The sequence below is a fragment of the Empidonax traillii genome, unplaced genomic scaffold (assembly GCF_003031625.1).
Source record: "Empidonax traillii isolate 1590-97213 ecotype Southwest subspecies unplaced genomic scaffold, ASM303162v1 scaffold177:size1754471, whole genome shotgun sequence".
NCBI classification, from domain to species: Eukaryota; Metazoa; Chordata; class Aves; order Passeriformes; family Tyrannidae; genus Empidonax; species Empidonax traillii.
In genome coordinates, this window is record NW_020955370.1 from 570,296 (window position 1) to 598,153 (window position 27,858).

The window sequence follows — 27,858 nt, forward strand, 5'->3', positions numbered from 1 at the left end:
GAAGAGTATCTTGCAGACTCTTGCCATTTATTTTGACTAAATTCTCATTCTTTAGGGAAACATAAAGAAAAAGCATCCAATAAAAAAATGTAAAAATGTCTGTCTGCCATGAGCTATTATTACATACACACACACTCACATCACATTTAACACACTAAATTCATACTGCATTTAGTTTCACTCTTCCTGCAAATAAAGAACAAATACAGACAACGACCTCTATTGTTTGGTGCCAATTATAAACACCACTATTTTATCTTTTAGCAGAGAACTCGGGCACCTCTAAATAAGAGACAGTTTTGTCAAGAAACTTACCTCTCAAAGGTTTTATATGTGGTTGAAACATTCTTTTGCACTTGTACACATAGCCCTACTTCTCCCCAACCCAGTGGAAAGCGATGCTGTGCTGGACAGATACCCAGTGCCTTTTCAGCACTGCCACATCCTCATAGATGCTAATCCAAAAAATTAAACACTTAAACTTGCTTGCTAGGGTATGAAGTTAAACTGGGAGGCACAACACATCTCATGCTAGGAATTCAAGCTTTGGTCAGGTTTGGGCATTTACTTTCCACCCCAATTGTTCTATACAAGGTTATTCCTCTTAGTTTCTTTTGATGGGAATTTGATACCAGGTAGTTCAACCAGATCCAAGGGATCCATACTGGAGATAATGTGCAGAAGAGTTCCTCTCAACTGACTGCATATACCAAAGTAACAAATTTTGGAAGTCAATTGTTTTTACCTGCTGGAAATCTGTCAAAACCTGACTTTCATTCTTTTTTATTTGAATTAAATGAATATTTTCGTGGGGAAGATAGATACAGTAAATCTCCCAAACAAGCTGTTACCAGCAGACACCTAATATGCATTAATTTAAATCCGAAATATTTTGGTGTGATTAGCTCTTCCAATTAGAGGTGTTCTGATACTGTGAAAAATTGTTCCAAGTTTAGAAGAAGTTCTCTCTCTCTTTGACAAAGTCTTATTCACACATTTCACCTGTAGCTTTTCAAGAAAGGAGGGTGATAATTTGGTAGCCTTATGAAGATTCAGTAAGATGAAGAAATAACATGCTAAACCAAGCCATGTTGCTGCTTTTAAAATTTCATAAAATTGAAGCAAAAGAAAGCATTTTAGAGAAAGGAAGGGAAAACAGTCTCAGCTCTTTGCCTTTCTACTCATGATGCCAGGAAAAGCCTAACATTTCACAGAAAGAGCTAAATAATCATAGAATATAGAATGGTTTGGGTTTAAAGGATCCGTAAAGATCATCTCCTTCTAACCCCCTGCCATGGGCAGGGACACCTTCCACCAGCCCAGGTTGCTCCAAGCCCCGTCCAACCTGGCCTTGGACACTTCCTGGGATGGGGCAGCCACAGTTTCCCTGGGCAACCTGTGCCAGGGCCTCCCCACCCTCACAGGGTGATGAACTTCTTCCATAATAATTGACAAGCATATGACAAATCCAAAAGAAAATGTGAAAGGAGCCACTTGGATTTACCTGGATTCCCTCCCCTACACGCAATGGCTAGAAAGGAAGGAAGCATCCTGTTATTCCTGGATACAGCCAACTGGTTACAGCACAGAGCTAAGGAAGCAGGCTGAACACTTACCTGATAATCTAGATTTGCTACACAGGTGTTAAACCAAGACCAGAATCCCAGATAAGACATGGAAGGGGAAGGCAGCCTGTGAAATGACTTAAAAAGGGTCAGCAGGGTCAGAGAAATGAGCCGAGGAACATTCTTAGCAGAGTAGGAACGAACAAAGGGAAAAAAAGCAGCAGCAGGCCAGGCCAGGAGATAAGAAGTTGAGCCAACCAAGGAATCAGGTAAGAGGAGTTATGGGAGATTTTTTTCAACCCCGTGGGTGGTGCGATTCAACACTGCCTTTGAGACATGACAGGAGGATTTAAAAGTGGCTTGAAATACATTGTTCCAATAAAAGGTCTTGTAAAAGCCAAAACCTGAGCTCCATATGCTGGTGCTGCGAGAAGGCCGGTGCTGCCCGAGGAGAGCTGTGCAGGGCAGGCCTGGGAGGGAGGATCAAGAGCACCAAGCGAGACGTCTCCACACTCACAAAAATGGCACCATGACCGACAAGAAGAGATAAAAGGGAGCTGCTGCTTTAATAGTTTCCTTTCTCCTCTCCCTCAAAAGATAGTGGTTAAAGCAATGCTGAAGTTTGAGAGCGCCTAGGAGACTGGAAATAAAGGGAAGATGTGGGATGGAAGAGGAAGATGACAAAACAGCTTAGAAAGATGGCTTAGAGTAGGGAGCAAAATAATTCATTAAATAAGAGACCAGATTTCTAGGAGATGTAAGAGAAGCAAGATGAAAAGAAAATTATCAGGGGGAAGAACTACAAAAAGCAAGAGATGTCCAGATTAAAAGTAGGAAACAGCCAAGCACACCTACTCCAGACAGTATCCCACCAAGAGCGCTTGGCTGGGAAGCAGCGCACACACAGCTCAAACCCCTCTCTGCTTCCCAAGGCTTGGCAAATCCACAGTTACTCCCTTTCCTGTACCATCAGCATAGCTGCTCTTTATGAGGTTCAGATTATGCTCTCAACAATAACCACGGACTAATCTGAAAGTGGTGACTTTGACAGGGATTACAATAATTCCGCGTAGGGGACATGAAATCAGCAATCCCTCTCTGGAGCAGCAGGTACCTGTGCTGTGCCTTCCCTGCTCCGGGGGCAGTGGGATCACTCCAGTGCATTCCACAAGTCACGGATTCACCAAATAAGAGCAAAAACGTGCAACAGACTCACAGCATCCAAATATTTACTGGAGCAACTGGTTATAACACCAACGGCTGCGGCTGTATAGCTTGTCAGAAACGGGACAGATGAAGAGAATGAAAAAAAAATATTCACAAAGTAAACAGCAAGCTGCAAAAACTGTGACTCTGCTGCCAGACAAGCGTAAGAGTTTGAGCACAGATCCTGAAGAGAGCAGTTTTTATATTCTTGTCTCTAGAAGCAGATAGCCAAAAGACGCTTTTCCATTTTCTTGACACTAAAAGGAATTCGCTCCTGTGAATCCAGTAACTGGTAGCACAGTCCTACTTAATCCAGAAGGACTTTAAACATTTGGGGAAAATAATGAAAGCAAAATGTTTTATATGATAAAATGCAGAGACCTTTTTTTGCTTGTTTGGAGTTTTCTTTTTTTAAAACAAAGATTTCCTTCAACTTTCTAGGAAACCAACTCTTCATAGAAATTCCCAATATTTTCTTTCATTTTGTTTAAGTTGTTAAAACTGAAATGGGAAACCCATTTTGAAAATTTTTAAGAATCAGTTCCTCTTTATTTATGCAAAGATCTGGAATAAAAGCACTGAGTCCACCAGAAGCATTTCTATCCCTCCTCTGTGAGCTGAGCAAAGATTGTAAACAAGGCACGAGGAACAGAAACCACAGGTATTCTGTGTTAGCAAATCCCAGTGCAGGTACACCACAAAGTGAAACCGATTTTTAAACTCATACTTTGTGTTTGAAAACCTTATTTACTTATCTTTTATATAATACATTTTCCTTGATTAACAACATTTCTTCAGCAATCAGGAAGGAAATATTAATTTGAGGATAATGGGTCGAATTTGTTTTTAACAAGCATATAAATTCTGTCCAGCAACAATCATAGACATGACCTGAAAAACGTACAGCTTTGATCACTATTACTAATAAGCATGAGGGGGTTGTTTTGGGTTGGTTTTCTTTAAATAATATACTTAACAGAGTGGGAGGAGTTTGCTGGCATTACTACATACTGCAGCCAACATACATGACCAACTTCAATACTGTATTTATTAAAACAGAAAACATTTTTGGCTGTGTTTGATAATGAGTGATTAGTTGCAAAATCAGTTTAGTGTTTTATTAGATTACAAATGCAAAGTATGAGTGAAGTGAAATGGGAGAAGTTGTTGCATGCGTTTCTTAGAAAAGCAAAATACTTCGCCTGCACAAGCAATTCACCTAAAACTTCCATCCTCCCCTGAAAATGTCGTTTACAATAATATAACTTTCAATTTTTTTATTCAGCTGAATTAAGTGTATCTTCGTAACTTCCACCACAGCAATTATTCAAATGCTGCACAGTAAAACCCTGCATGCCCAACTACAACATTCAGCTGATTTCAGAACCGAAGCACGGGGAGGGTGTTAAATGGCAAAGTCCAGGAAGAACTTTTAGTGGAACATTATTAATACATTTTGCTCACCCAGTTTTAAATCAGATCTAACAGTGGCTCCCTCTCTTATTACTAGTTTTATTTTTCAGCCCGTGTTAGTCACGTAACAACAACCAGACCCATTGGCTCGCCCTGTGCTGCCCAAAGGACAGATGACAGATGATGTTCTCTGCCCTGACATGCAGAACAGAATAAAATCCCAAAGGCCAGTGACAGTCCCACCGGGGATTTTTCTTGGTACACAAAGGTTAGTGATTCTGAGTAGGCAGATGAGGAAAAAAGGGCAAATTACTTTTTCCCCCCAAAAAGAAATAGTTTTCAATTCAACATGAGCAAATCTTTAAAAGACTGTAACTCAGTTTTTAAAATCTAAATTTTAAAACAATTTAAGTGATAAACCAAATGTAGACTAATTTCATAAAGAGAATATGACACAAGCATCTATTCTGAAGTACAAAATATAATAAATTAGAAAATCTGGGCATTGTAGTGCTAACATTTCAGCTGCATCCAGCTCTAGGCACAGAGAGAGATTTGAAAACTGGCATCTGTGTGAAGTCCCTACAAAGCTCCCTCACAACAAGTCTCATGGATTGAGGAAGCTGAAATCTTGCACAGCGTACATAACGTGGCAAGACAGAAGAGAGATGGAAGCATTGAATAAAGCAGCTTTATTTATTTTAAAACTAAACCATAGCTAAGCCCACACGGGGGAAGCCTGTTATCCCCTTTTCATTTTCTGCACTACAACATTCAAACGTAGTTGCACTCCTCTGGTGCTGAAAGCTTTTAAATGCATTAAGAAAACAAGCAAAAATAAACAGCATTTCTCATTATTAGTAGAGATTCCACTAAATGCTACCTCTCCAGCACAAAAGCAGCAGTAGAAAAGACAAAAATCATTGCATTTTTCTGCTCAGTGCAACATATCTTTACAAGCAGTTTGCTGCGAAGACGCCATTTTATCAAACCTGAAACGCAGCCAAAAGCTCAGGACGCTGTGCTGCTGCTCTCTCGCTGAAATGTTATGTAATAAATTGATTTAACAGAAGCAGATGCTATTTTCTCAGGGTTAGGGTTACTTTCCCTCTTTTTTTGGCTCTTAAAAAAGGGCTGATGGGTAATAAAATACCTGAAGAAAGGAGCCGCCCAACCATCCTAGGAGACGCTACATTGTGTGCAGAGCTGTTCCTACTCCTGCCTCTACGTTCTCCAGGGCTCCCGGCTTCAATATGTCGGCTGTGTACAGTGTAAGCCTCATCCTGTAGAGCTGCCAAGAAAATCTCTCTGTGCAAGCGTGCGCCCAGACAACCTGCGAGCTCGGCCGGGCCTCGGCTGCACTGGCTATGGAAATGCCCTTTCCACGCACAGCCCTCCTCCCCCTTCTCCTCGCTCTGCTCCTGAGCTCTAGGTGAAGGTATCAACAGAGCAGGATTTTTAAGCTTTGATTATCTAATTGCAGCTGACACTAAACCGATCTTCCTTCCTCTTTAAATTCTTTCAACTGTCACAAAACATTTTCACTTCAGGACCCAGCTACAATTAGCGCCCGTAGCTGCTTCTCTGACGCTTTTGAAAGTCAGCCAAGAGAAGACGCGGGTGCTGCTGAACGTCTGCCCCAGCTCCTTCCTGGAGTCCTCCTCCTGCCCCAGCTCCTGCCTTCTGCCCCAGCTGCTGCCTGGCATCCTCCTTCCTGCCCCAACGGCAGCTCCTGCCTATCATTTTCCTCCCTGCCCCAGCCACATCTGCCCACTGCCCTCCTCCCTTCTCCAGCTCCTGCCTCCAGCCCCAGTGTCCTCCTTCCTTCCCCAATGGCAGCTCCTTCCTCCTACCCACCATCCTCCTCCCTGCCCCAGCTCCTGCCCGCCGCCCTCCTCCCTGCCCCAGCAGCAGCTCCCAAGTCCCAGATGTACACTGGATCGCTGCCAAGCCCTTAATGACTTCCCTGCCTCTATCTAAACCAGCTCTAAGTGGCAAACACGAGCACATTAATCAGCGGCGCGGTTGTTTATAGAGGCTGGGAAGGGAAGAGCTGCCCGAACAATGCGGCAGGAGCCGGGCGCTGGCTGCGCCTGCACAGCCGGGACCAACCATCTTGGAACACCCGCAGTGGGAGCCCCGGATCTCTTCAAGGCACAGGAACACGCAGGGTGAGCACAAAGGGGGTCAGCTTGATGTTTTTAAGGAACTAAGGATCATCACAGATTCTGAGATCACGCGTGGAGAACCTGTATCGGTGCATACACACAAATTGCAAAGGCTGATTTACATGAACTTCCAGTGCGTCCAAAACACTCCTTTACGATTAATCGCCCTCCTACCTGCCCCAAATACATAGCAACGGTGCAGTAAGTGGAGTACATTTTAAATTTGCTGTTTCAGTTCGTGCCAGGTGCCCATCGGAGCCGACTGGCCCCTCTGTGCTGGATCTCACAGTCGACAGCTCTTTAAGGGTTTGGCTGCGTTCTCAGGGTCGCTGCCACTTCACCAGCGAAGCACAATCACTGCTGCTATTCTTGGCTTGAGAACTGCTCCACTGAAGTACTCCTGATAATAGTTTGGTTTCCCTCCGAAGACATTTTATTCTCTGTTTCTTTGCAATAGCCTCTGAACACTGGTCGGGTTCAACCTCATTTGAGAAACAAGAGATGAATGAAAATCAAATCTGTTTGGTTTTGTTTCTATTCAGAAAACTATTTCAAATGCACCCAGGAACTAAGCTTGAGAGTCAATTCTGCAATAACTTTTTTAAGTGAAACTATTGTTATGGTTTATTACAGTCCTTTAACACCAACTCTATACAACTGAAATTTCCGTTAGTTAAAATATGTCAAAACTGGATGAGAACATCGGATACACTCCCATGTTCCTTGCATTCTTCTTATTAATAATACAAACTTCCTGTAATCAACTTCAATTTATGGAGGTAGGTACTTATAACAGGCACCTACTGAAGTTTTTACCAGTCACGAGTACACGGAAAGGCAATGAAGAACCCCAAGAAAGGCCAGAGCCTACTAAAAGGTTTGGGAGCAAAAAGGAGCACAGCTTCCACCCCAACCGTGCTGGCAGAGCACATCTGCTCCCTTCTACATGTCCCATCTTGGAGCAACTTTGATGGGGTTTATGCCTGATAAATTTGAAATTCATAATTACTGATGTCTGCAGACTGAAAAAGGGGATTTCAGAGGAGATGCAGCCCACTCATCTGGGCTCAGGAATTATTCCTGAGACACACTGGCAACATTGGACAACCCACCAAGGAAGGCCTCCAGCAATGGAGTCTGCACATTCCCAAGTGCTCTATCTCACTTCTCAACACAGTTTTCATACCAGCATGTTTTTCCTAATGTCTACCCTTAATCTTCCTTGTTGAAATTTAAGCCCATTATTTCTTATCTGATCCATCACAGACGTACAGAACATATCATTTTCTTCCCTGCAGCAGTCATTTAGGTATCTCTGCATTTATAATTCCAGTCTTCCTTTGGCTTAGGAGCTCCAATTCTTTTACCCTTTGCAAGGCTTCCCCCCCCCCCCCCCCCAAGATCTCTACTCATTCCTGTTGCATTCCTCTGCTTCTTCCAGCTCGTTCACAACCTTTTGAAGGCACAGTACCATAAAAACTGGACTCAATATTCAGAGGCCTTATCCCATGTGCCCCATGGGAGGCATTCAGTGTGTCTGTCCTCTTTTCAACAGTCTGACACCTTAGTCTAGTTTACCCTGTGACCAGATCCATTTCTGCAGCATAATCATTACATACCTGTATTTGGGTACAGAGCTGTTCTGGACAAAAAAAAAAAAAAGAGCCTTTTTCTTTTCTTTATTTCTTATCCAATTACACAATTGTGTCACCACTATTCCATACTGTAATTTTGTCCTTCAGTGGCCTTGCACTCTTCTCCAGTTGGAATCAATCAAAACTTAAAGCAGGGAGTTTTTTACAGCTGAAAGCCTGACTCAAATACCAGACAGTACAAATTTGCACTCTTGCTCAAAATGTTCTCATTCTGCCAGTAAAGGACTGACAGCTACTCCCTGTCTACACCTTCCTGAGCAGCTGTGACACTTCTTACAATAGCTTCATCTTATACTTCCCACTTATTTACACCACCACATCCATCACTACAAAGTCTTCTGAGCCACCAAAGGCTGCACCAAGTTGGTTTCCAGGACATTTTGCAGTGCCTGCTGCACTGCTGACAGGGAAGTACCCTCCTTGGGCACAGCCTGCTCTCCACAGACCCGTGCTGACTCTGTGAGTCTCTCTTGCAAAGTTTTAAATGCACAGAAATAGCTGCTTTGGTTATTTTTCTAAGATCAATCTAGCAATTTCTCTGACTGATCTTTCAGTTCCTCATTTCTCACCTTTTAACAACAGTTGCTTTATTTTCTGTTTTCTAGTTCTCATACTCTGAAAGCGACCACATTGCTCCATTTTATTTGTTTCTTGTAGCACCATAGCTGTATCCTGAGCTCTACAACTTCAGCTTTCCAATAATTTCCACATGACCTTACACCCTTTCAGCTCTTCCTAAGGACCAAAGTCTTATTATTCCCTGGGCACTTTTTTTGACCTTATTTATTTACCTTCTACCTTTTCCTTCTCCACCATCACAGGCATGTCCTGTTACTCAGTCTCTTCACATGCTTTGCAACCTGCATATTTTAGCACCTTGCCAGGCTCTGTCCTGGCCTTCCTTTCCTCAGACACCAGGGCAGTTCCTGTCCCTGGAAATCACTGCAGCACTGCCATCCACAGTGAAGCTGGAGGAGGGATGCAGCTCTGGACCTTCTAAACCAAAAGCAGCCACCTTTGAGTCATCAGGCTTTTGCACAGCCCTGCTCTTTGAAAGTGAGGACAGCAAAACTTACAAAGGCACCTCAGTCATTTATCCTTTCACCCGTTTCTATTTTTTCTTCTCCTGGTGAAAAAAAAATTCTAATCACTGTCAAAAAGATTTGAAGCAGCAGATTTATTCTGCATGCTCTGCTGCCTGATGTCAGATAACACACACAATACAGAAAAATTCATTCCCGAGATTAGTTTACTGATGAGTTTTTACCATTATTTTTCATTCATAATGCCTGTATTTGGGCTACCCAGAGCTTGCCACTTCTCTATATTCAAGGTTTTATATGGAATCTTTGAAAATTTAGATGGGAGACAAAAACCTCCATTCCACAACTTTCCCATCAGTGCATTTCAGGAAATGTCCATCACTCAGGAGCACATCCAGACAGTACCTCAGGCTAGATCCCATCGTAATGTTAACTTCTACATTTATGTCCTTGTACAATTCACTTCCTTTTGTCTAAATACAAACCTGGCTGTAGTGACCTTTGGGAACACTGCCTGATTTCCAGGGACATGAACCAGATAACAAGCACTACCAAAAGCTAAACAAAGCCCTGAGGAACACCACGAGAAAACAGAAACATAAAGCACCTCTTCTAACCTTTACATCCCCTTACAGCACTAACTACCGGCAAAAAGGTCTCCCCATGTTTTTAAACAAATCCCAGTAGGAGGAAAACTTTCCCACAGCCACACTGCAGAAATGTGTGTAGAGCGAGGAGCTGCAGAGGGACCTGCTCTGTAAATCACGGCCAACACCTCGACAAGTGGTGTAAGAACTGCAAGCCGTGAGGAGCTTCACTGCAGAATGGCACAGTCACCTTCCACAGAGAAAAGCATAAACAGCCAATTCCTGTGTTTCCAACAAACATCACCATCCTGGTTTCTTCATCCAACACCAACAGCCATGGCACAACTAGGCACATCATCCGGGTATTATGGAGAACACTTTTTTTTAAAAGCATATTTTCTACAGAAAGCGTGAAATCATACACATAGAATGTATTCATTTTGCAAACAAAATGAATAGATATTATCTAATCCCTGATTTCTACTTCATAGTGTTCAGTGTTTTAACTATTACATATGAAAAGCTCTGCTTATGGGAGATCCAGAATAAATCAATTTCTATAGTTTCTGGTTTTAATTGTGTTAACTTTCCAACTAAAAGCAAAAAGCTGGTATTGTTTTGCCAACAAAGATATGCTGCTAATGGAATTACAGAATATGAGCTCAAAGAGATGAAGTTCAGCAAATCACTTCCACAAAGGCAGTTTTCACATGTGCTTTGTTTGTCAAGGCTCAGCCTGTTTGCAATGCCTCCAGGAGATCAAGCTAAATCTTATTTCAGACTTTTGAAATTAAACTTTATTAATGTATTTCAGAACCTCTCTTGCATGTACTTGCCTCACCTACAGCCGTCACAAATCCCAGTGAGCAGAACTGTTCAAGCTGAATTGTTCAAACATGAGTTTAGCAGGAAGGTCCTACGACTTTGCTAGATCTGATGAGACAACTGTATGTCAAAGCTTATCAGTGTTTTCCAGCTATACTGGCTGGGTTTAGAAGAAATGATATTTCACCCTAAAACCTTTCTCCAATTTTGACTTTACAACTATATAAAACTGCCCTATCAGAAAGAATTCTGAAGCAACCCATAGTTAAAGCACTGCATGTTTGGAATGAGTATTGCCAGACATGAATTTAACAGTGAGCAGGATTTTTTAATCTTGCTTCCTAAAAAACCTTATCAAAACCAGAATTGATACAAGCAGATTATAAGAGTTATCCTGACACACAACAGCACAAAGCCCACTTCCAGCCCACAACAACCACTTCAATGTGCACATACCGTGCCACCAGCAGGAATTCTGCAAACTTCAGCTAAAGAAATCTTCAAAATGAAATAAAACTTGCAGTTCCACAGAAAAGAAGAATAACGCTCAGCACAGAATCTGGCATCAGCACACAGTGGAAAATAAATCTCTGTTACCGCTGTCCAATTCTCACTTCCCAGAAAGCAACAGACAGAGCGAATTAAAAGCCTAACTCTTGAGTTTCCACAATGCTGGTGCATTTTCTCCTTCCAAATACTGCAGGAATTTCTTTTTGGACTTCGGAAACTTATGCTATGTCTCTGCTGCACGAAACACTCCTGTTGCCAATGAAAAGAAGGGCAAAAGTTCCAGCCCGATTCCTGTAGGACATGGTACATTGGTTTTGAGTTGATGGATGGTGGTTCCACATCACTGAATTGCAGGAAAATCAAAGGCATCTTGGAGAAGAACTGATGACTTCTTTTGATCCCTGTTCTTACAGTTATCAAACACACAGTGGTTGCCTGGAGACTTCCATATAAACTTCTTGATTTATAAAGAAACAAAGAAGTCTGCATTTACTTGTTGTTTTTAATCTCCCATAGCAGCTTCCAGAAATTACCTTTTCAATTCTTTTAGGTCAGGTGGCAAAAGGTCCCTTCCATTGATTCAATTAATGCCTCAACTCAATGAGGGGATTTAACTACTCACCATGCTTTTTGGAGTTGGTTGACAAAGTGTGTGGGGGGGAAGAGATAAAAAGCCCCATCTTTAAAAATAACAAACGTGACTAGATACTAGAATACTTGTTATAAATTAGAGATACAGCTTCCCTTTGGTGTAATCCTGAAAGGACTACAGAGGGAGAACATCAAGAACAAGCTTAGTAGCTCAAGGTAGAAGCTCCAGACAAGAAACTATTCTACTCCAAAGTACCAGAAAATAGTTTCACAACATTAAACAATGAGTAGAAGGCTGTTTTCAAGGGGTAAGATTTCTAAAATGTTCCATGCAATTTAAAATGTTTTAATTTCTTCTCTTAACAGTTTATCTAGTTAACGTTTTAGACATTACCTTAAGAGAGAAACAAAAAATCCCTACTCTCACCCACTTCACTGATATTTCCAGATGATAAACCTGACAAAGAATATATTAGTGGTCATCAATTCCCACTTGCCTTACATTGGCAGAACATCCTTTTTAATTCACGACACTGCAGTTAAGTTCTGATCAGTGCTTTGGATAGGCTGAGGCAGTAGATAACAGAGACTGCTGATAAGAGAATAAAGAGATAAAATAGTGTGATTTTTAGAGTGAAGAGGCAGGCAATGCCTCTCTAACAGCCTTCCTTGTATCCAGGTAGTTATAAATAGGGCCTGGAAGGAACGTGGCTGCATAATTACAAATTAACTATGAAGGAATATGAGCCTATAAAAAGAAATGCTACAGACATGAATTTACATCAAGCATCTTCTGGATCCCGGCTCTCTAATTTATACCAGCTCATCCATAAAAAGAAGTTATTATTGTTCATGATGAGTATAAGGAAGCCGTACATGGAGCCTTGCTTGGGCAGAATCCAGACAATACAGGTGGCTCTTGAGGCAGACAAAATCTTGTTTAGATGTGGATCAGGTACCTCCACTGAGTCTTCTGGACAAGTTCAATTAATTTTGTTCCTTCCCTTCCCCCAGAGAATTTTTACCTGCAAAGACTCTTTAGTAAATGAAATACCCAGGGAACCAAAGACAGACATTTAAAAGGAAAACAGTTCCTACTGATGACAGATAAGAGGAGGAAGGCAAAAATCTTCCTTCTGACAAAGCACCGCTCAGTTGAAATCCTTCTGTCTAAAATTTGGTTTCATATTCACAAAAACAAGATTAGTTTAAATTAAATTTCATAGAAAATTCATGGAAATTCCCTTAAATGCTTTATGTTTACAGCATATAGAATCCCCAAATTTATTCTAATACTAACAATCACTCAAATCCTAACAATTGAGAAGACAAGACGTTGGCCTTCCCTCAATACTCTTCTTACTTCTTTGCTCTTTATGCTCGTCAAGGTGAAGACAAAGTCCCTATAAGAGATCAAGTGAGACTGTTGATACACGTATTTCATGGCTACAGAGGCCTCTCAGGAGTGAGATACTTCTCTCTTGGCCTCCCAAAGCAGCCAGGCATGCAGCTGTCATCACTATAAACTGAGCTGGACACTTATTTTTTCCTCCTGTAACCATCTGCAGTCAGGGAATGAACTGATGCTCCACCTGCTGGAAAGAACTATATGAGTTCCAGAATTCAGAGAGTTCTTCCTATGGGGAAGATGCAATCCTTTAAGACACAAAAAAGCCATCTCTTTAGTCAGCAGACAAAAAATTAGCCAAGGATTTAGCTCATCTAAGATTCTATTCCCTCTGCTAAGAACTTTGTGCAGATCTTCTGATGCCTCTGAAAGCTTCTGACTTTACAGAATAAACAACCACCAGGCAACTGTGACTCTGTGCACAAATTGCTTTCGATTAAAATCACAGGTTTAGATTAGATGTTAGAAAGAAATTCTTCCTTGTGAGGGATAAAACACTGGCACTGGTTGCCCAGAGAAGCTGCAGCTGCCCCATCCCTGGGAGTGTTCAAGGTCAGGTTGGACAGGGCTTGGAGCAACCTGGGCTAATGGAATGTGTCCCTGCCCATGGCAGGGAGTGGAATAAGATGGTCTTTCAGGTCCCTTCCAAACCAAATCATTCTGTGATTCTGTGATTTTAAGTAATACTTTCGCTAAGAGTTTGATCTTTGTTAACTTGTTTGGTGCAACATGGAATATAATACAAAGCTGAAAAGCTGCTGCACTCCTCTTCCTCTCATTTGTACTAGCTTTCACTGTACTCTGAATTTTTCCAATGGTAACAGAGAAGTAGCAAAAGAATAAAAAAAACACAAACAAATTCAGCAGTGTAAAACATCTGCTGAAGGTTGCCAGGCTGACAAACTACACCTACAGCAGGTTAAAATAGGAATCAGGAAAAGAAGCTTAAAGCCTCGAAGTAGAAATGCATCTGGCAAGATCAAAGTCAGACAGCTCGTACCACACTCTTACAAGTGAAGTTCCTTTATGAATTATGTTATGATTTGCAGTGGACTTTGTTTCATGATTTACAATGTGTTTCTTTAAGCTCAAACACAGATGCTTCAGATACATCTATAATGATGCTTGGAGAGAAATCTCACACTGACCCTCAGGCAGCCTGAGCCACTCGAGTTGGTCAGTCTGTCTCTACCACATAAATAATGACCAGAGAGGCAGCTCCAACCTCTGCTCTCTGTGAGCAGGGACAGGACCCCAGGGAACAGCTGGAGCTGTGTCAGGGCAGGGTTAGGTTGGATCTCAGGAAAAGGTTCTTCCCCAAAGGGTGGTTGGGCACTGAACAGGCTCCTCAGGGCAGTGGTCACGGCCCCAAGGCTGCCAGAGCTCAGGGAGGGTTTGGAAACGCTCCCAGGGACAGGGTGGGATTGTTGGGGTGTCCCGTGCAGGGCCAAGAGTTGGACTCCATGATCCCTGTGGATCTGTTCCAGCTCACGATACGCTACGATTCTAAAGTTCTGAAAATAAAATAATAAACATATACAACACAGAACATAATTCTGACAGTTAACAAACATCTCCAAATGAAAAAGAAGCCAAAAATGTCAGAACCATCCCTGCTGAACTGGGATTTGCAAGGAAGATGAGGACGCTGCTCTAACTGGTGAGAACTGACTGCTTTCCATTTCACTAAGCCAAGTACTTGAGAATGCAGAAGTAGAGCCTCTTCCCTCCCTTAAACAAAACCATTTTAAGTAAATAAACAATTGTTTTATTTTGTCTATTCAGTTTTGTGTTCCTGGGGAGAAGCTGAATAATATTTTCAAATCCATCTTGATAACCACAGAAGCTGTAATTTCTGAGAGATTATTTTCTTATCTAACTAAAACTTCTAAGGACACCACCAAAGAATTTGCTCTGCTGGAGTTCAGCTCAGCAGCAAAAATAGTAAAAGATTCAGTAATGCCCAAAGGGAAAAACTGCAGACAGTTCAGATCTGAAGTTTGTGATGTTTGACAGCATTTAATGAGTGATAATGAGCAACACTTCAGATCATACAGAAATCACTAATATTCAAGATATCAAAAACCTCCTTATGACTTAGTCCAGATAACTTTTTTAAGCCCAAATAACTATATCAGAACACTCACTGCCTTGCCTAACACCACACACACAGAGCAGTGATGGAAAAGGAGATGTGTGCCATTTACTGACTGAGCTCATCTCCACTGGAAAACTTACATGATCTCTAGCACATAATGGCAAGTAAGAAGAGAGCTGTTCATTTTCTCATTCATTAGTAGCTCCAGGAAAATAAAGGCAGCGGAGACACTTACTCCTCCATATCCTGTTTCCAATAGCCAAAGGAAGGTTTCCAGTTCTGGGGCTCCAAATTAACAAGGACGTGGAGCTGCTCAAGCAGATCCAGAGGAGGTCACAGAGATGCTCCAAGGGATGGAGCCCCACTGTTCTGGATCCAGGCTGGGAGAGCTGGGGGTGTTCAGTGCAGAGAAGAGAAGGCTCCAAGAAGACTTTAGAGCCCCTTCTGGTGCCTAAAGGGGCTCCAAGAGAACTGGAAAGGGCCTTTGGACAAGGAAGAATGGCTTTAAGCTGAAGGGGTAGGTTTATATCAGATATAAGGAAGAAATTTTCCCCTGTGAGGGTGGTGAGGCCCTGGCACAGGTTGACCAGAGCAGCTGTGGCTGCCCCATCCCTGGAAGTGTCCAAGGCCAGGTTGGACAGGGCTTGCAGCAATCTGGGATAGTGTAAGGTGTCTCTGCCCATGGCAGGAGGTCGGAATTGGATGCTGCCAAAGGTCCCTCCCAACCCAAATCGTTCTGTGATTCTCTGAACTGCAAAGGACAGAATGAAGTGGTAGAAAAGCCTAAGACACTCAACCACTTTTCCCAAAGTATTATTTTCCTAATGTGAAATGAACAATTGAGAGCATAAGTAAGTTAACAAAAGGCATAAAAGCAACACAACAGGACGTAACCAAAGTTCCTACACCTTATTTACAAATACACAAAACACTCTTTAAAGAGCATTAAAACTGTCAAAATTATAGATGAAAACTTGGGAATTCCAATAACAACGCTTCTGTAAGAATAACCACTGAATAAATATTTATGTTTCCTGAAGATTCACATCAGAGAAACAGGGGGGGATATAAAAAAACAAACAAACTGTAAAAAGACCCCACAGGTCTGAGCATCTGAATAAGCAAGAAAACCTTTTAGAAGCGGACACCAGAAACGACACATCCCATAAGGAGGTGAGCAGCAGCACACACGTGCTTGGCTTTAAATCAAAACCTGCGATTTTAAGACGACCCTTAACATCCCTGAGGTTTCTCCGCCAGGAACGAGCCGGTTTCGGAGCCTTACCTGGTTGGGTCTTACTGGGATGATGCTGTCCACCCGCTCCCTGCTGCGGAGGAGGACTGGCCCCTGCTGGCGCCGCGCCTGGCGCGGGGCTGGTGCCGCTCAGAGTCCCGGCGGGCAGCGGCTGCCCCCGCTTTAGGAGCTGCTTCTGTTCTTGCTGGCGGAAGCGTGGAGGCACCTCTCGAGGCAGGTATCGGGACGCAGCCGGCTGCTGCCCGTTGGCAGACGCGCGCTTGCCATTGCTGCTGTTGGTAATAGTGCTGGTGGAAGTACTGGTACCGGTACCGGCAGGTTGGGGCTGGCTTAAACTGGTCTTAATAGGTTCTGGCACTGCATTTAAAACAAACAAACGAAACAAACTGGTTTAGTTTCAGAGAGGTTGGGGGTTGTGGGGGTTTTTTTAACTGTAAATGAGCAGATGGGTAATATTTGTTAGTCTCAAAGTTGGCAAAAGGTGTTTTCTGCTTAAGCAAAACGTGGCCCGGGACAATATTTGAACCCTTTGTTCCTTACTGCAGCACATCCCCTCTCCTGTTTTAAATCACACAGAGGACAAGAGAGAGCTGAGACAATTCAGTATTGAACAGAAGGGTCAGCTAAGCTGCACCCACCTAAAGCCCCCACTGCCTTTTCGTTTTCAGTTCAGCAGTTGTGCAGGTTTGGATGCGAGCCTGCCAATATTAACATCAAATCCCATGGCTTACAGCCATGAAAACAAACATTTTCAGGTTTCTAATGAGCTCCCAAAACCAAGTTAAAATACCTGATACACCAGCTTATTCAACACTCACACAAACTTTAATTTTCTTGTGGCCTTCACACAAACCTTCACATCAAGCACTTCAGGACACCCCAGGTGTACATCTGATAAGCCCCACACTGACCCTGCCTGCAATAAGCCAGCCAGGCCACCCTGGAAAACCTGGATCAACTTCCACAGCAGCAGCAGTGAGAAGCCACCAACGGAATGCTGAGGGTGGTCAAAGCAAGCAGGGACTTGGCCAAGCAAAAATAGGCCAAGTTTGACAGGACCATCAACATTTTGCTTCTCCAAGATGTTTATTTTGGAAGCCTAAAAAATTTCACCTATGTTTATGTCTGTGACAAAAAATGAACTCTGGATGTAAAAAAAAAGAACAAAACTGAAGTACCAGTAACACCTGAAGAGCAGAGAATAAACCTTCTTTGCCTTTTCAAAATATATCACCAGCTTTGGAAACAGTTTATCCATACTCTGACAATTAAAAAGGTAGATTAAAAGTGTCATGGAATGCAGAGTAATTATTTTCAAAAATCAAATTTGCATATTCAACATGTATGTGAAAACATGTATGTGTTTCCACAATATAAATAAATCTGTTGTCCACATGACAGAAAATATTACATCGCTTTAGTGGGTGCTTTTTAAACTCCTCCTACTATTGCTACTACTATTACAGCAATGTAACCATTTACCTACTAAAACCATCACTATCACAAAGATGTAAACATTTACAAAACACTGAGACCTGAAATACTCAGTCCTTCTGCACAGGATGAAGCTGCGACTCATTTACCACAAGATTCACCAAGAGCATTCCACACAGAGGCTGATGGACCAAAAATAATGCACCACTCCAGCAAGAAAGGTTCTCCAAGTCGGCCGACAGACCAGGCACACGAACCCTTGTGCCAACAGATGAGAAGGAATGCCAGGGAAGGGGAGGGAAAGGACAAGAGAATGGAAACCACTAACTGGCAGAATGCCAGGGGAGTCGGGATTTGTCTGGCCCTGAGATTTCATAAGGAATAACAATTAATTGGAAACATATTTCAGAGAGCAAGGCAGGCTGCTTTTTAAAAAGCATTATACTCTCCATACTGTGTATAAATAAATCACATCTGATGCTTCCAAATAGGTGTGCATATATAGATATAAACCCCATCACTAATGCAAGCCACAGAATACACACTTTTCAGCTTAATGTAAATTCACAAAGCTGTTCCATCAAAAAGGTGTGGCCAGAGAAACCCAATTTCAATGTTATAGACAATGTTTCCCTCTATATATCTGAATCACAGATGAGAGAAAAGAACAAAGAAAATCAAGATATCACTGTATTTTAAAACAAAAATATTTCTGCATATTCATGGTACTGTTTTTCTCTAATCAATAGAGAAAAGTATTTTTTATTTTGTACATCAAAATCTCTTTAAAAGAGTAGTTAAACGCAAGCTCTTGCACGAATACTGTGTCTACAAATCATGGCAGCTGGCAAATAACCATTTAATTACACCACTGACAGGGAATAAAGCAAAAAGACCAAACAACATCATAGTAACGGGCTTGAGCTCCAAATTCCACCTTCATACCAGGCTAGAATTTAGCCTTCAAATACAGCAATAACATTTGGGGAATATATGTTACAAAGACAGTATGAGTGCATTCTAAAGTCATCCTCAGCCATTTTCAGTTGGTATGCACTGCCAGACACACCAACGGCTCGAAGTGTCTGCCCTGCACATCTCACGTGATATTTGCTCCAACAGCACCTTTATAAACCCTTTGGCCCTTCTCCTCCCCAAAAGGCTACACTCCAGTACCGTGGCTGTCCCTTGCAGAACACACAGTGCACAAAGACAGGGCATTTCAGCTCACTGCAGGGTACAAAAGCAGAGCAGAGGGAGCCTCTCCCAGGCAGTGCCTCGGTCAGCGGAGCTCCGCGTTTAATCAGCCCCAAGGGCCGACCTGCCAATCCATGGAGAGCCCTTTCCAGCCCCGGAGGAGCAGCCTGTCCACCCTTTCACCTGAAAGTAATCCACTGTCACAGCTAATGGCATGTGGGCAGCTGTTGGGAACCCAGGAATTAAAACGGAGCCTCTCCAGTTAAATTTGCCCGAACGCTAAAACTGTTGTTTAAAACGTATGGGGGGAAAGGATTTAATACTGAGTGATTTTCATAAATAGCACGTGATTGAAGAGCTGAAGCAAAAACATTTAAGCAGAAAGCCTCTTGCAAAAATACAATTAAAGGCGTAAAATAAAAGCCTTGAGATTGCTCGCTCTTAAGATGTTTGTGATGGGTATCTGCTTACTCTCCATTCCAAGCTGTACATACACTAAACAATGAGCTTGCTTGTAATAATTATCAGTACTTAATGGTATCTAAACTTCTTAATCCAATTTCACCCAAACAAATCCAATAATTACTCCATATGCTTTTTGATGATTACAATCTCGGGAATCCCAACTGCATAAAAAAGTGTTACGAGCAATTGTAGGTGGATTTTATTAATATAATGAATAGGATCAGTCTAACAGATTTCAATTACAACAATAGCTTTTAAGTACATTTCTATGACATAAGGAAAGAACATGCATAAATGAAAGAAACTGGTTAAGCCACATAATACTGATTTATGGCAGCTTTTTCCTTTCATTCACCTCATTAACATTTCTCTATATTTCAGAATCCCCCATCCCAGCCCTATAAAACTTGCATTTCTAAAGCCTCCAAGTACCAGACATTCCAGAAGAGAAACAGTTAAACCCAGAAATGCATTCTTGGCTGCTACTGTGACAGGATTTATTTACAGCTTCTATTAAACACAGCAGCTCCATTACAAAGTGCTGGATGTGAGGAGAATTTTTGATTATACAATGCCAATGCCTCACTGCGTTAAACATATCATGCCAGTGCATTATTTTTTTTTTTTCCTTCAGCAATTCGTTCAGGTCATTGTTTGATGGGTTTATGAATTCATTACAGGAAACAGATGGATCCCATAATTCAGAGCTATTCTCCCAGCCAATCATATGGGCAATTTTTTTTCCTCATCTTGCTCCCCCCTCCAAATCAACCTTAATGAAGCCACTTCCTCCATGGCCAATTCCCTGCACATACACACTGCAGCGACCACGGCTGCTGCTCGAAGCACCCTCCAAACACTAAAGGCTTTCAAAATAAGGCTGAACAGGAGCACACTCACACAGACACCCCCTCTGAGGTCACACAGAGCGCCAGGAACTTACCCAAGTCGGGCGAAGGCAGCCACAAAACACAGGATTATGGTGGCCAAAAATAGACATCCTCATTAGCAAGAAATCCGTTTTTATTTGCTGACAAAAGTCTCTTTCGGAAAAAAATTGTTGACACTCCCCCCCCCCAACCTACTTTCAAAGGCTGAATTTTCATTTAACAAATTACCTCCTTTGTCTCCTAAGCGCTGGGATTTGTTATCCACAGTGACATCTACTGGCAACAGCAAAGGTGCTCAGGAACTATTGCATAAAAGCTGACTTAAATATTTTTTTATACAAAAATGGGTAATTTTCTGTCTGGATCGTGCCTTCCCCCAAGCTCACAAACTTCTCCTGAAAAAAACCTGCAGAAAAGTTACAGTCTGAGGCCAAGAGAAACCCAAAACTCATTTTCCAAAGTACTCAGAAGGGTTTTTATAATGTAACCAGAAGCTGCTGTTTGACATCAAAGCCCACATTCAGGAATAAAAGTAAAAATACATGTGTTATTGTGGCTCTAGCACTTTATCACTATTTATTTAAAGAAATTACTTGATTTTATTGGATAATTGATATTTTCAGGAATTGGTAAATAAAGTCTTTTCCTGGATTAACTTCATTTCCTCCTCCCTTTGACCTCCCAACTGACCATGGTGTGTCTTCTTCTGCTTCCTCTTCCACAGGTTTCCTCTCCACTTCCTTCTCTTGACTTTTGCAATGTTTCCTTCCTCCTTCCTTAGCCTTTCATCATCTCAGTTCTAAAACCTCTTCTATCCCCCACCTCTCCTGACAGACTTCTCACTTCTACCAAGTTGGACCTTCTACACAGAACGTGAATTTTATTTTGCCAGGAAATTTGAAGTCAGACTAGGAATTAACAGGAAGCTGCAAAGTTCATGGAAAACCTCTAAATCACTTATCAGGATTTCTCAACCACCTTCAACAAGACGTTTTACCATCTTAAGTGCTGGCCTTATGAAAAGGTCTGAAATAGAGAAACACTGAGGACTTCATCCACTGCCCACCTGTGCTTTGACTCTAGAGCAGTATATCCACAAATCCAACTGACCCTGACCCCTACCCCTGACACTCATTTGTTCCTCCCTCCCCTCAGACCCCCTCATCTGCTTCAGTTCAAACAAGTTCTGCCTGTCTTCTCACATTTCCCACCTGCACCCCGCCACTGAAAGCTCTCTCTATATAACTTAACTATGTAATAGTTTCTGAAATGACATTCGTACTTGATATTGTCATAAGCAAATTGGGGAAATGTGAGCAAAATGTAAAATTGGTTGAAACGTTCCCTGGGAGAATCAATGGTTTGCTGTCAAAACAGCAGTGTGTTTCAGAGTAGATTCCACGGGGACTTGAGCCGAGCCTACACTGTTCAATATTTTCGTTAACAAGTGGATGAGGGACTAGAGGATATCCTTATTAAACCTGCAAATGACACCAAGATGGGGGAAAGAAGACGGGGGTGGTCAGATCAGTGTGTGATGGGATCAGAACTGAGCAATGATGAGCTGGAGAAGCGATGTGACAAAACAACTGCAACTGAATAAGAGAAGTCACTTTATTAGGCAGGGAGAATTAAATGCAGAACAGCAAACCCACCCCACAGCAGTTCTGCAGAAAAAGAAGCAATGCTTTAGCAGATCACAATCCAAAGAGAAGTAAAAGATCAATCAAAAAGACTGTAAGAAGCCAAGTGCTGTAATTGGATAAATACCCAGCTTTGAGGCTCAGAGTAACCCATCTACTTCAGCCTGGTAACATAAAGCCTTCACTACAGCACTGCCTGTACCCATCTATCTTCAAGGAAGAGCTGGACCACCTGGAAAGAGTACAAAGGACACAGGAATCTGGAAATGGGAACTACCACAGCAAACAAAGAGACAAGGAAGACGTTCAGTCTTGAAGACACTGGGTACACAAAGCAAGAAAAAAAGAAAGAAAAAACACAGAGGAAAAGGAGGAAACAATTTGCTCCATCCCACAGTGAATAAGACAGGACTTGCTGGTTTTAAGCAGCAGTCAGGAGATTTAGATTTACATTTCTAACAATAAGGATGATTAAGGATTATCTGCAGACACGACACAGGTTTGGTGATCTTGTCTCAGGGCAGGAGGATGGAGTAGACGACCTCTCAAGAACTTTAAGAACATCATTTTCTACCACGCTACATGTAAAATGGAGCTCCAAATCCATCTTACTCAGTCCTCCTTCCCTCAGCCATGACAAAGAGATCATTTTTCTCCCAGGTTGATAGTCTCAGCACTCCCTCCAGCTTCAGCTGGTTTTTAAATAAGTTTCAGATGTGGTCTTTCTTCACCAGCCCCACTTGTCTGGACGCTCCCCATCTCGTTCTTGATTAATGTCGAGTTGGAATTGTATCAATCCTGAGTGACACTTTATCCCTTCACCACAACAGTGATTCCTCTGTGTAAGCCCAGCACAGCCCACCCTGCGGCAGAACTTCTGAGCAGCGAAGAGTCCGAGCCCAACTCTATTGACACAACTCTGTGCTCACAAATTTAACTTTTCTCTTAAGAGCTGGAGAAGCTCCTAATAAAAACACAGATCCTTGCATGCTTCAGAGCTCACACATGAGATTTTGTTTCCCTTTCTGGAACAGCATCTACATTTTTTTCTTTCAAATCTGTCAGCAGAGAGGGTGACAAATACTTCTTTTGAGAGACAGATACAAAACCTGTTTTGGGTGACTCAACATGTATTTTTAAAAGTTTTCTTCAATCCCATTCTACATCATTCAGGTTGGTTTCACATGCAGCAGTCTTGTGAGGAATACTTACACTTTTAACAGCTTTAATATTTTCCTCGCTGCTTTCCTCCATGTTAGCACTGATTATAATTTTAATTTCAAATTCACAATTAATTAGCTGTGCCATTAAAAATGGTACAGCTAATTAGGTTGATAGGTTGTCATCAACAATAGATTGATAATCCAAAGCAAATATGATGCTCTTCCACTGCAAGCCAAGCTCTCTCATGTTTATTGAAGGCTCTGAGTGCACACACATGGGGTTTGCCGTCATCTAATTGATGAGCAGAAATTGGACCATATACATCAGGCCTCAAACTCGGCAGTCCAAGCTAGGAATGAGGATTCTGGGTAATGGAACAGTTAAATTAGCAGAGCTGCATTCCTTCAGGACGTGAACTGATAACAGATGGTAACTTTCAAGACTTAACAATTCATCTGTTTTCTTTCAAGCGATAGCTCTCCAACGTGAAGGGATGTGAAGGCACGTTTATGAATTCATGTAACTCAAATACCAGTATTAATCATGTACATCTCTCCACACACAGGCTTGTCCAAATACTCACCCCCCTGTAAAGCAACAAATAAATAAATGAATACATCTAGCTAAAAGCTGCTCCCTAAATTACATCTGTCCTGAAGCCTCTGACATCTCAGCACAGGCGTATTTCCTTTAACATGTCATCACACATTTAACTTTGAACTCAAGGCTCCTGTAAACTCAATTCCCACCCCCAGGGCATGACAATACACTGACATTAGAAAGCCAACTTGTCTTTTATAAAAGGAAAATAATGAAGATATTAGAAGTTTTTAATCACTCGTATTAGTAACATTAAGAAACAACAGCACTAAGAACTGTCTAAAAAGGACGGGAGGGAGATAAGAGCCATTGCTGAGACAAATTAGCTTGTGCAGGAAATTACTACCGTAAAATTTAAGTGAGAGGGCAGCTCTGAATGAAGACAAGGATTCTCAGCAGGCACTTAGAAATGTCTGCAGTGTCTTTTCAGGTTTCTGATATAAGATTTCTTATACAGTGTGTTCAGGCCTCTTCAGAGAGAGAAATTCACATCTCATGTTCCTCCTAGAGTATTTAAAAATATCTGAACTCCACTAATTTTATAGAGACCCACTAGGGAAAATTATTAAGTTCTATCCCCCCAACAGGACATGAGAACCCCGCAAACACAATCCCAACAATTCAGTCACACAGCATTTACATCTCATGAGCCAGTCACAGGCATCTGTTCCCTCCTTCACCTCTGCTCTCACCCTCCAAACCCTTCCTCAGTGTTGCTCCAGGCAATGAACCCCATCAGTATCTACACAAGAAAGGACTCAGAGAAGACAGGAAACAGCTTAAAGTTAAATTACCCAAACCCAAAACTATCATCACTGCCAAGTATTAGTGGGAAATTTCAAGCATATAATAACAGATTAAATAACTTCATACAGAGTCACAGAAGAAGTCTGGGCAGAACCAGGAACTGAAGCCTTCAATTTTAAGCTGACTGTGTGCATTTAATCTCATTAGATAATGTTTTACACACAATTTTCATATGAAATTTTTTTTTTTCAAAAATAAAACTACAAATGGTGCAGCCTTCACACCAGATATGTTCCTTTTTCTTCCTTCCACAGACCACTTGCAGGCATGGACCGAACAGTAAATATTCTTTACAACAGAAACCCAATCATTAAACCATTTCACACCAACAGATAAATATGAAAATTCACAGTACATTCATAAGTAATTGAAAATCGGGATAATCTCAGTATCCATTGGTTTACTGTATTCAAGAGCCTGAAATTTCCATCAAGCCTTAAAACACTGATGAATCTACAGGTACAGTCCACTCTTCAGCTGGGGCTTGAGGAGAGTTAATCACAGAGTAAATGCTTCCAGTTTCAAAAACATACATGGTTGGGAACTGTAAAGAGATCCCTCATATATCCATCACTTCCATCCTGGGTTGTTTCTACAGAAATCTATTCAGCAGCACACAGACTGTATCCCACTGGGAACACGTGCTGTACCTGCGGTCTCTGCACACAAGGCAGATGTTCGTGGAGTTTCAGGGTTTCCCAGGGTACAGTCAGCACCGGCCTCCCACCCAGGGCAACTGGGAATAATAAGCACTCACGCTGCATCAGGTACAACCTCTTTTTCCACTTCAACGTTTAAGCCAGAAAAAAAGGTAAGGACTCTGGCTGTTTGTTTTTCCGGTCTGGAATTTGCCACTGTGTGTTTGTGGATCAATGTCTTAACATGTGGACAGAGGGATCAATGTGTGCAGGACACATCTGACCCACTGGGTGTGCAGGCAGCCTGCACGTGTGCCCGAGATCAATGACCCGGGAACGCCTCGGGCCTGGAGAATGGACACACACCACAGTACCACGCAGGATCCAGCAGCCTGGACATACCACAGTTGCTATACATATGCACATTTTCCTTCTGGAAACCAGAAATACAGCTTCTCCAGGTATTCTGTGCATGTTCTGGGGTGGATGCAGGGCGAGCAGGCTGTTATTTAACTCCTCTCAGACGTGCCTGTGAAAGCGCGGTGTCAACCGCTCGCAGACGATGAGTCTGCTGGTGGGGCGTGGAGTGTAATGTTTACTGACACTGGTTGTGCTGCTGGAATCATGGGACCGGGCACACATGTCACATTGACTACAGTCCTGGGTAAACACAAAGCCTCGGCTCTCCTGTCATGCACATTTATGGTCCCAAATGAAATGTTTTATGTGCAATACTAAAATAGTAACAATTTTGCAGGCAACCAGTGAAAGGCCTCTGTAGTTTTGGCATAACCCTTCCAGTTCACACTGTATCTCAAAGGAAGACTTAATATGTTTATACTACAGCCCTAAAGATAGAGATCTCAGCTATCATTTCAAGTCATTCAGCATGAAAAACTGAAGCCGAGCCAACACTGTCCAGCACAGACCAGCTTCCCCATTCCCGGGCAGTGTGGGTATATTCCAAGATTCAGGGAGCATCACCCCAAGAAACTGTGCATGGAGCCAACTCCATGAAAGCTAAACCTGAAATATTTTGGCCTCAGATGTCAGAGTGTGAATCCTTACTGGGATAATTAAAGATCATTTACATTTCACAAAATTAATTTTGAGAATCAATGCTTTGAGCAAGGAAGGTTCTTAAAAACATCCAAAAAACCAGAGGGACATTGTTACCAATTCAGCAGGCTGCACCTAAAAAAATTCACAGATTTTTCATAAAAACCTGTTTGGGGTTCTACATCCTACTCTGGATTCAGTTCCCAGTACTGCAAAGACAAGCAGTTCTATGGAAATGTCACTCTTCTGCTTCAGAGTCTGCATATATATCTGGGGGGGGTGTGTGTATGGAAGAAAATACACTGAATTTAAAAATTCTATTTCAGTTCTTTTATTACATGCTCTTAAATCCAAGCACAACGTTTCATATGCAATAGTGTTTTTCTGAATGAGCTTCCCAATGACGGCCTATTTATTGCAAGGTTTTTCTCCTGAACTAAGAATTTGTCTACCTGACAGCCAAACCTGGATAATCTGAAGCAAACTTTTCACTAGTTCAGCTGAAGCTGAACAGATTTTTTATGTCTCCAGTGCCATTGTGCATTAATGCCACATATGAAAAACAGGATTTAAGTTATTCAGAAACATGAAGAAACCAGTCCTAGCAGTTTAGAGAGCTTCTCCTATTCTGATTCCTCAGGAAAATTTCCTTCATGGAACCAAACTAAAATTCGATGGGGATTTAGCAATTGTTCCACTGCAGCCAAGAACGACCAACCAACCAACCGAGTTGGGTTTGTTTTGCACATTCTGTGAACAGCCCTTTGGTGAGCGGGCAGAGCTGCACAAGGCTGGCAATGCCCAGGCATTCCCAAGGAAGCTCTTCCCAGGATTCCAGCACCTGCCCATGTTTCCAGCCCAGTGTCAGGCAGGGTTGTTGTCACAGTGACAGCTCTGGTGATCGGGCTGTCACCATAGCAACTTTCACCAAGAACTCACAATGCACCCAAACGAACTCCGAGCTAAATTAACTTATTGCATGTCACCAGTGAGAAATGACTGTTCAGAGGTAATTTTCTGTACTAATATGTAATAGAGTTAACTCTCTAAATTGAATTAAATTAATTAAATGCCACTCCCAGTAAATCAGATTCTATTACATGAATGTTAAAAGAAATTAAAGATGTTTTAATAAAGATTACTAATAATAACTTAATATTATTACTTCATTTTAATTCAAAAATTCTGCTCAGTTTATTTTAGACACATGTCTTCCCCTCACTAGGAAGGAATACCTAATTACTCCACATGCATTACACACAGTTACTTCATAGAAATGTGCTTAGACTGAGCTAAAAGAAGTAATACCAGCATTTTAAGGAGAAATACAGCTTGGCTTAATATGTGTCATCCTAAAATTCTTCCTCCCTAAATACTTTGGCTAAATTCCCACATCTTCAATGACTGTGTCCAGTTTCCAAAGAATTTTATTTCCACTTTTCGCAGAAAGAAGGGAAAATGTTTTGCAGTAAGGCCAACAGCAAACAAAGAGGAAAACACCTTGTCTGTCTAGGCAGGGTGCAAAAGTAAGAGCTCTTTAATGGCTTTACAGATCTACTAACAAAACATTAGTAAGCCTGATTTTATTAAAGCAGTTTCTAGCACATCGGAGTAGGACAGTCAGGGGAGGTAAATCC

General features: G+C 41.9%; 1 protein-coding gene across 11 annotated transcripts in view; it reads right to left on the reverse strand.

The window, feature by feature from the left end:
* TNRC6C (trinucleotide repeat containing adaptor 6C) overlaps positions 1 to 27,858 on the reverse strand; it is a 75,374-nt gene that overhangs the window by 36,488 nt on the left and 11,028 nt on the right. For 5 of the 11 annotated variants that reach the window (XM_027886037.1, XM_027886046.1, XM_027886042.1 and 2 more), the window contains exon 1: positions 316 to 420. In XM_027886037.1, coding sequence (XP_027741838.1) covers positions 316 to 346 — 31 coding nt within the window. In that variant the 5' untranslated portion in view covers positions 347 to 420. Of the gene's footprint in view, positions 1 to 315; positions 421 to 5,337; positions 5,584 to 16,354; positions 16,682 to 27,858 lie in introns of those variants that run through there. The other 6 variants (XM_027886045.1, XM_027886047.1, XM_027886044.1 and 3 more) reach the window with 3 other exon arrangements.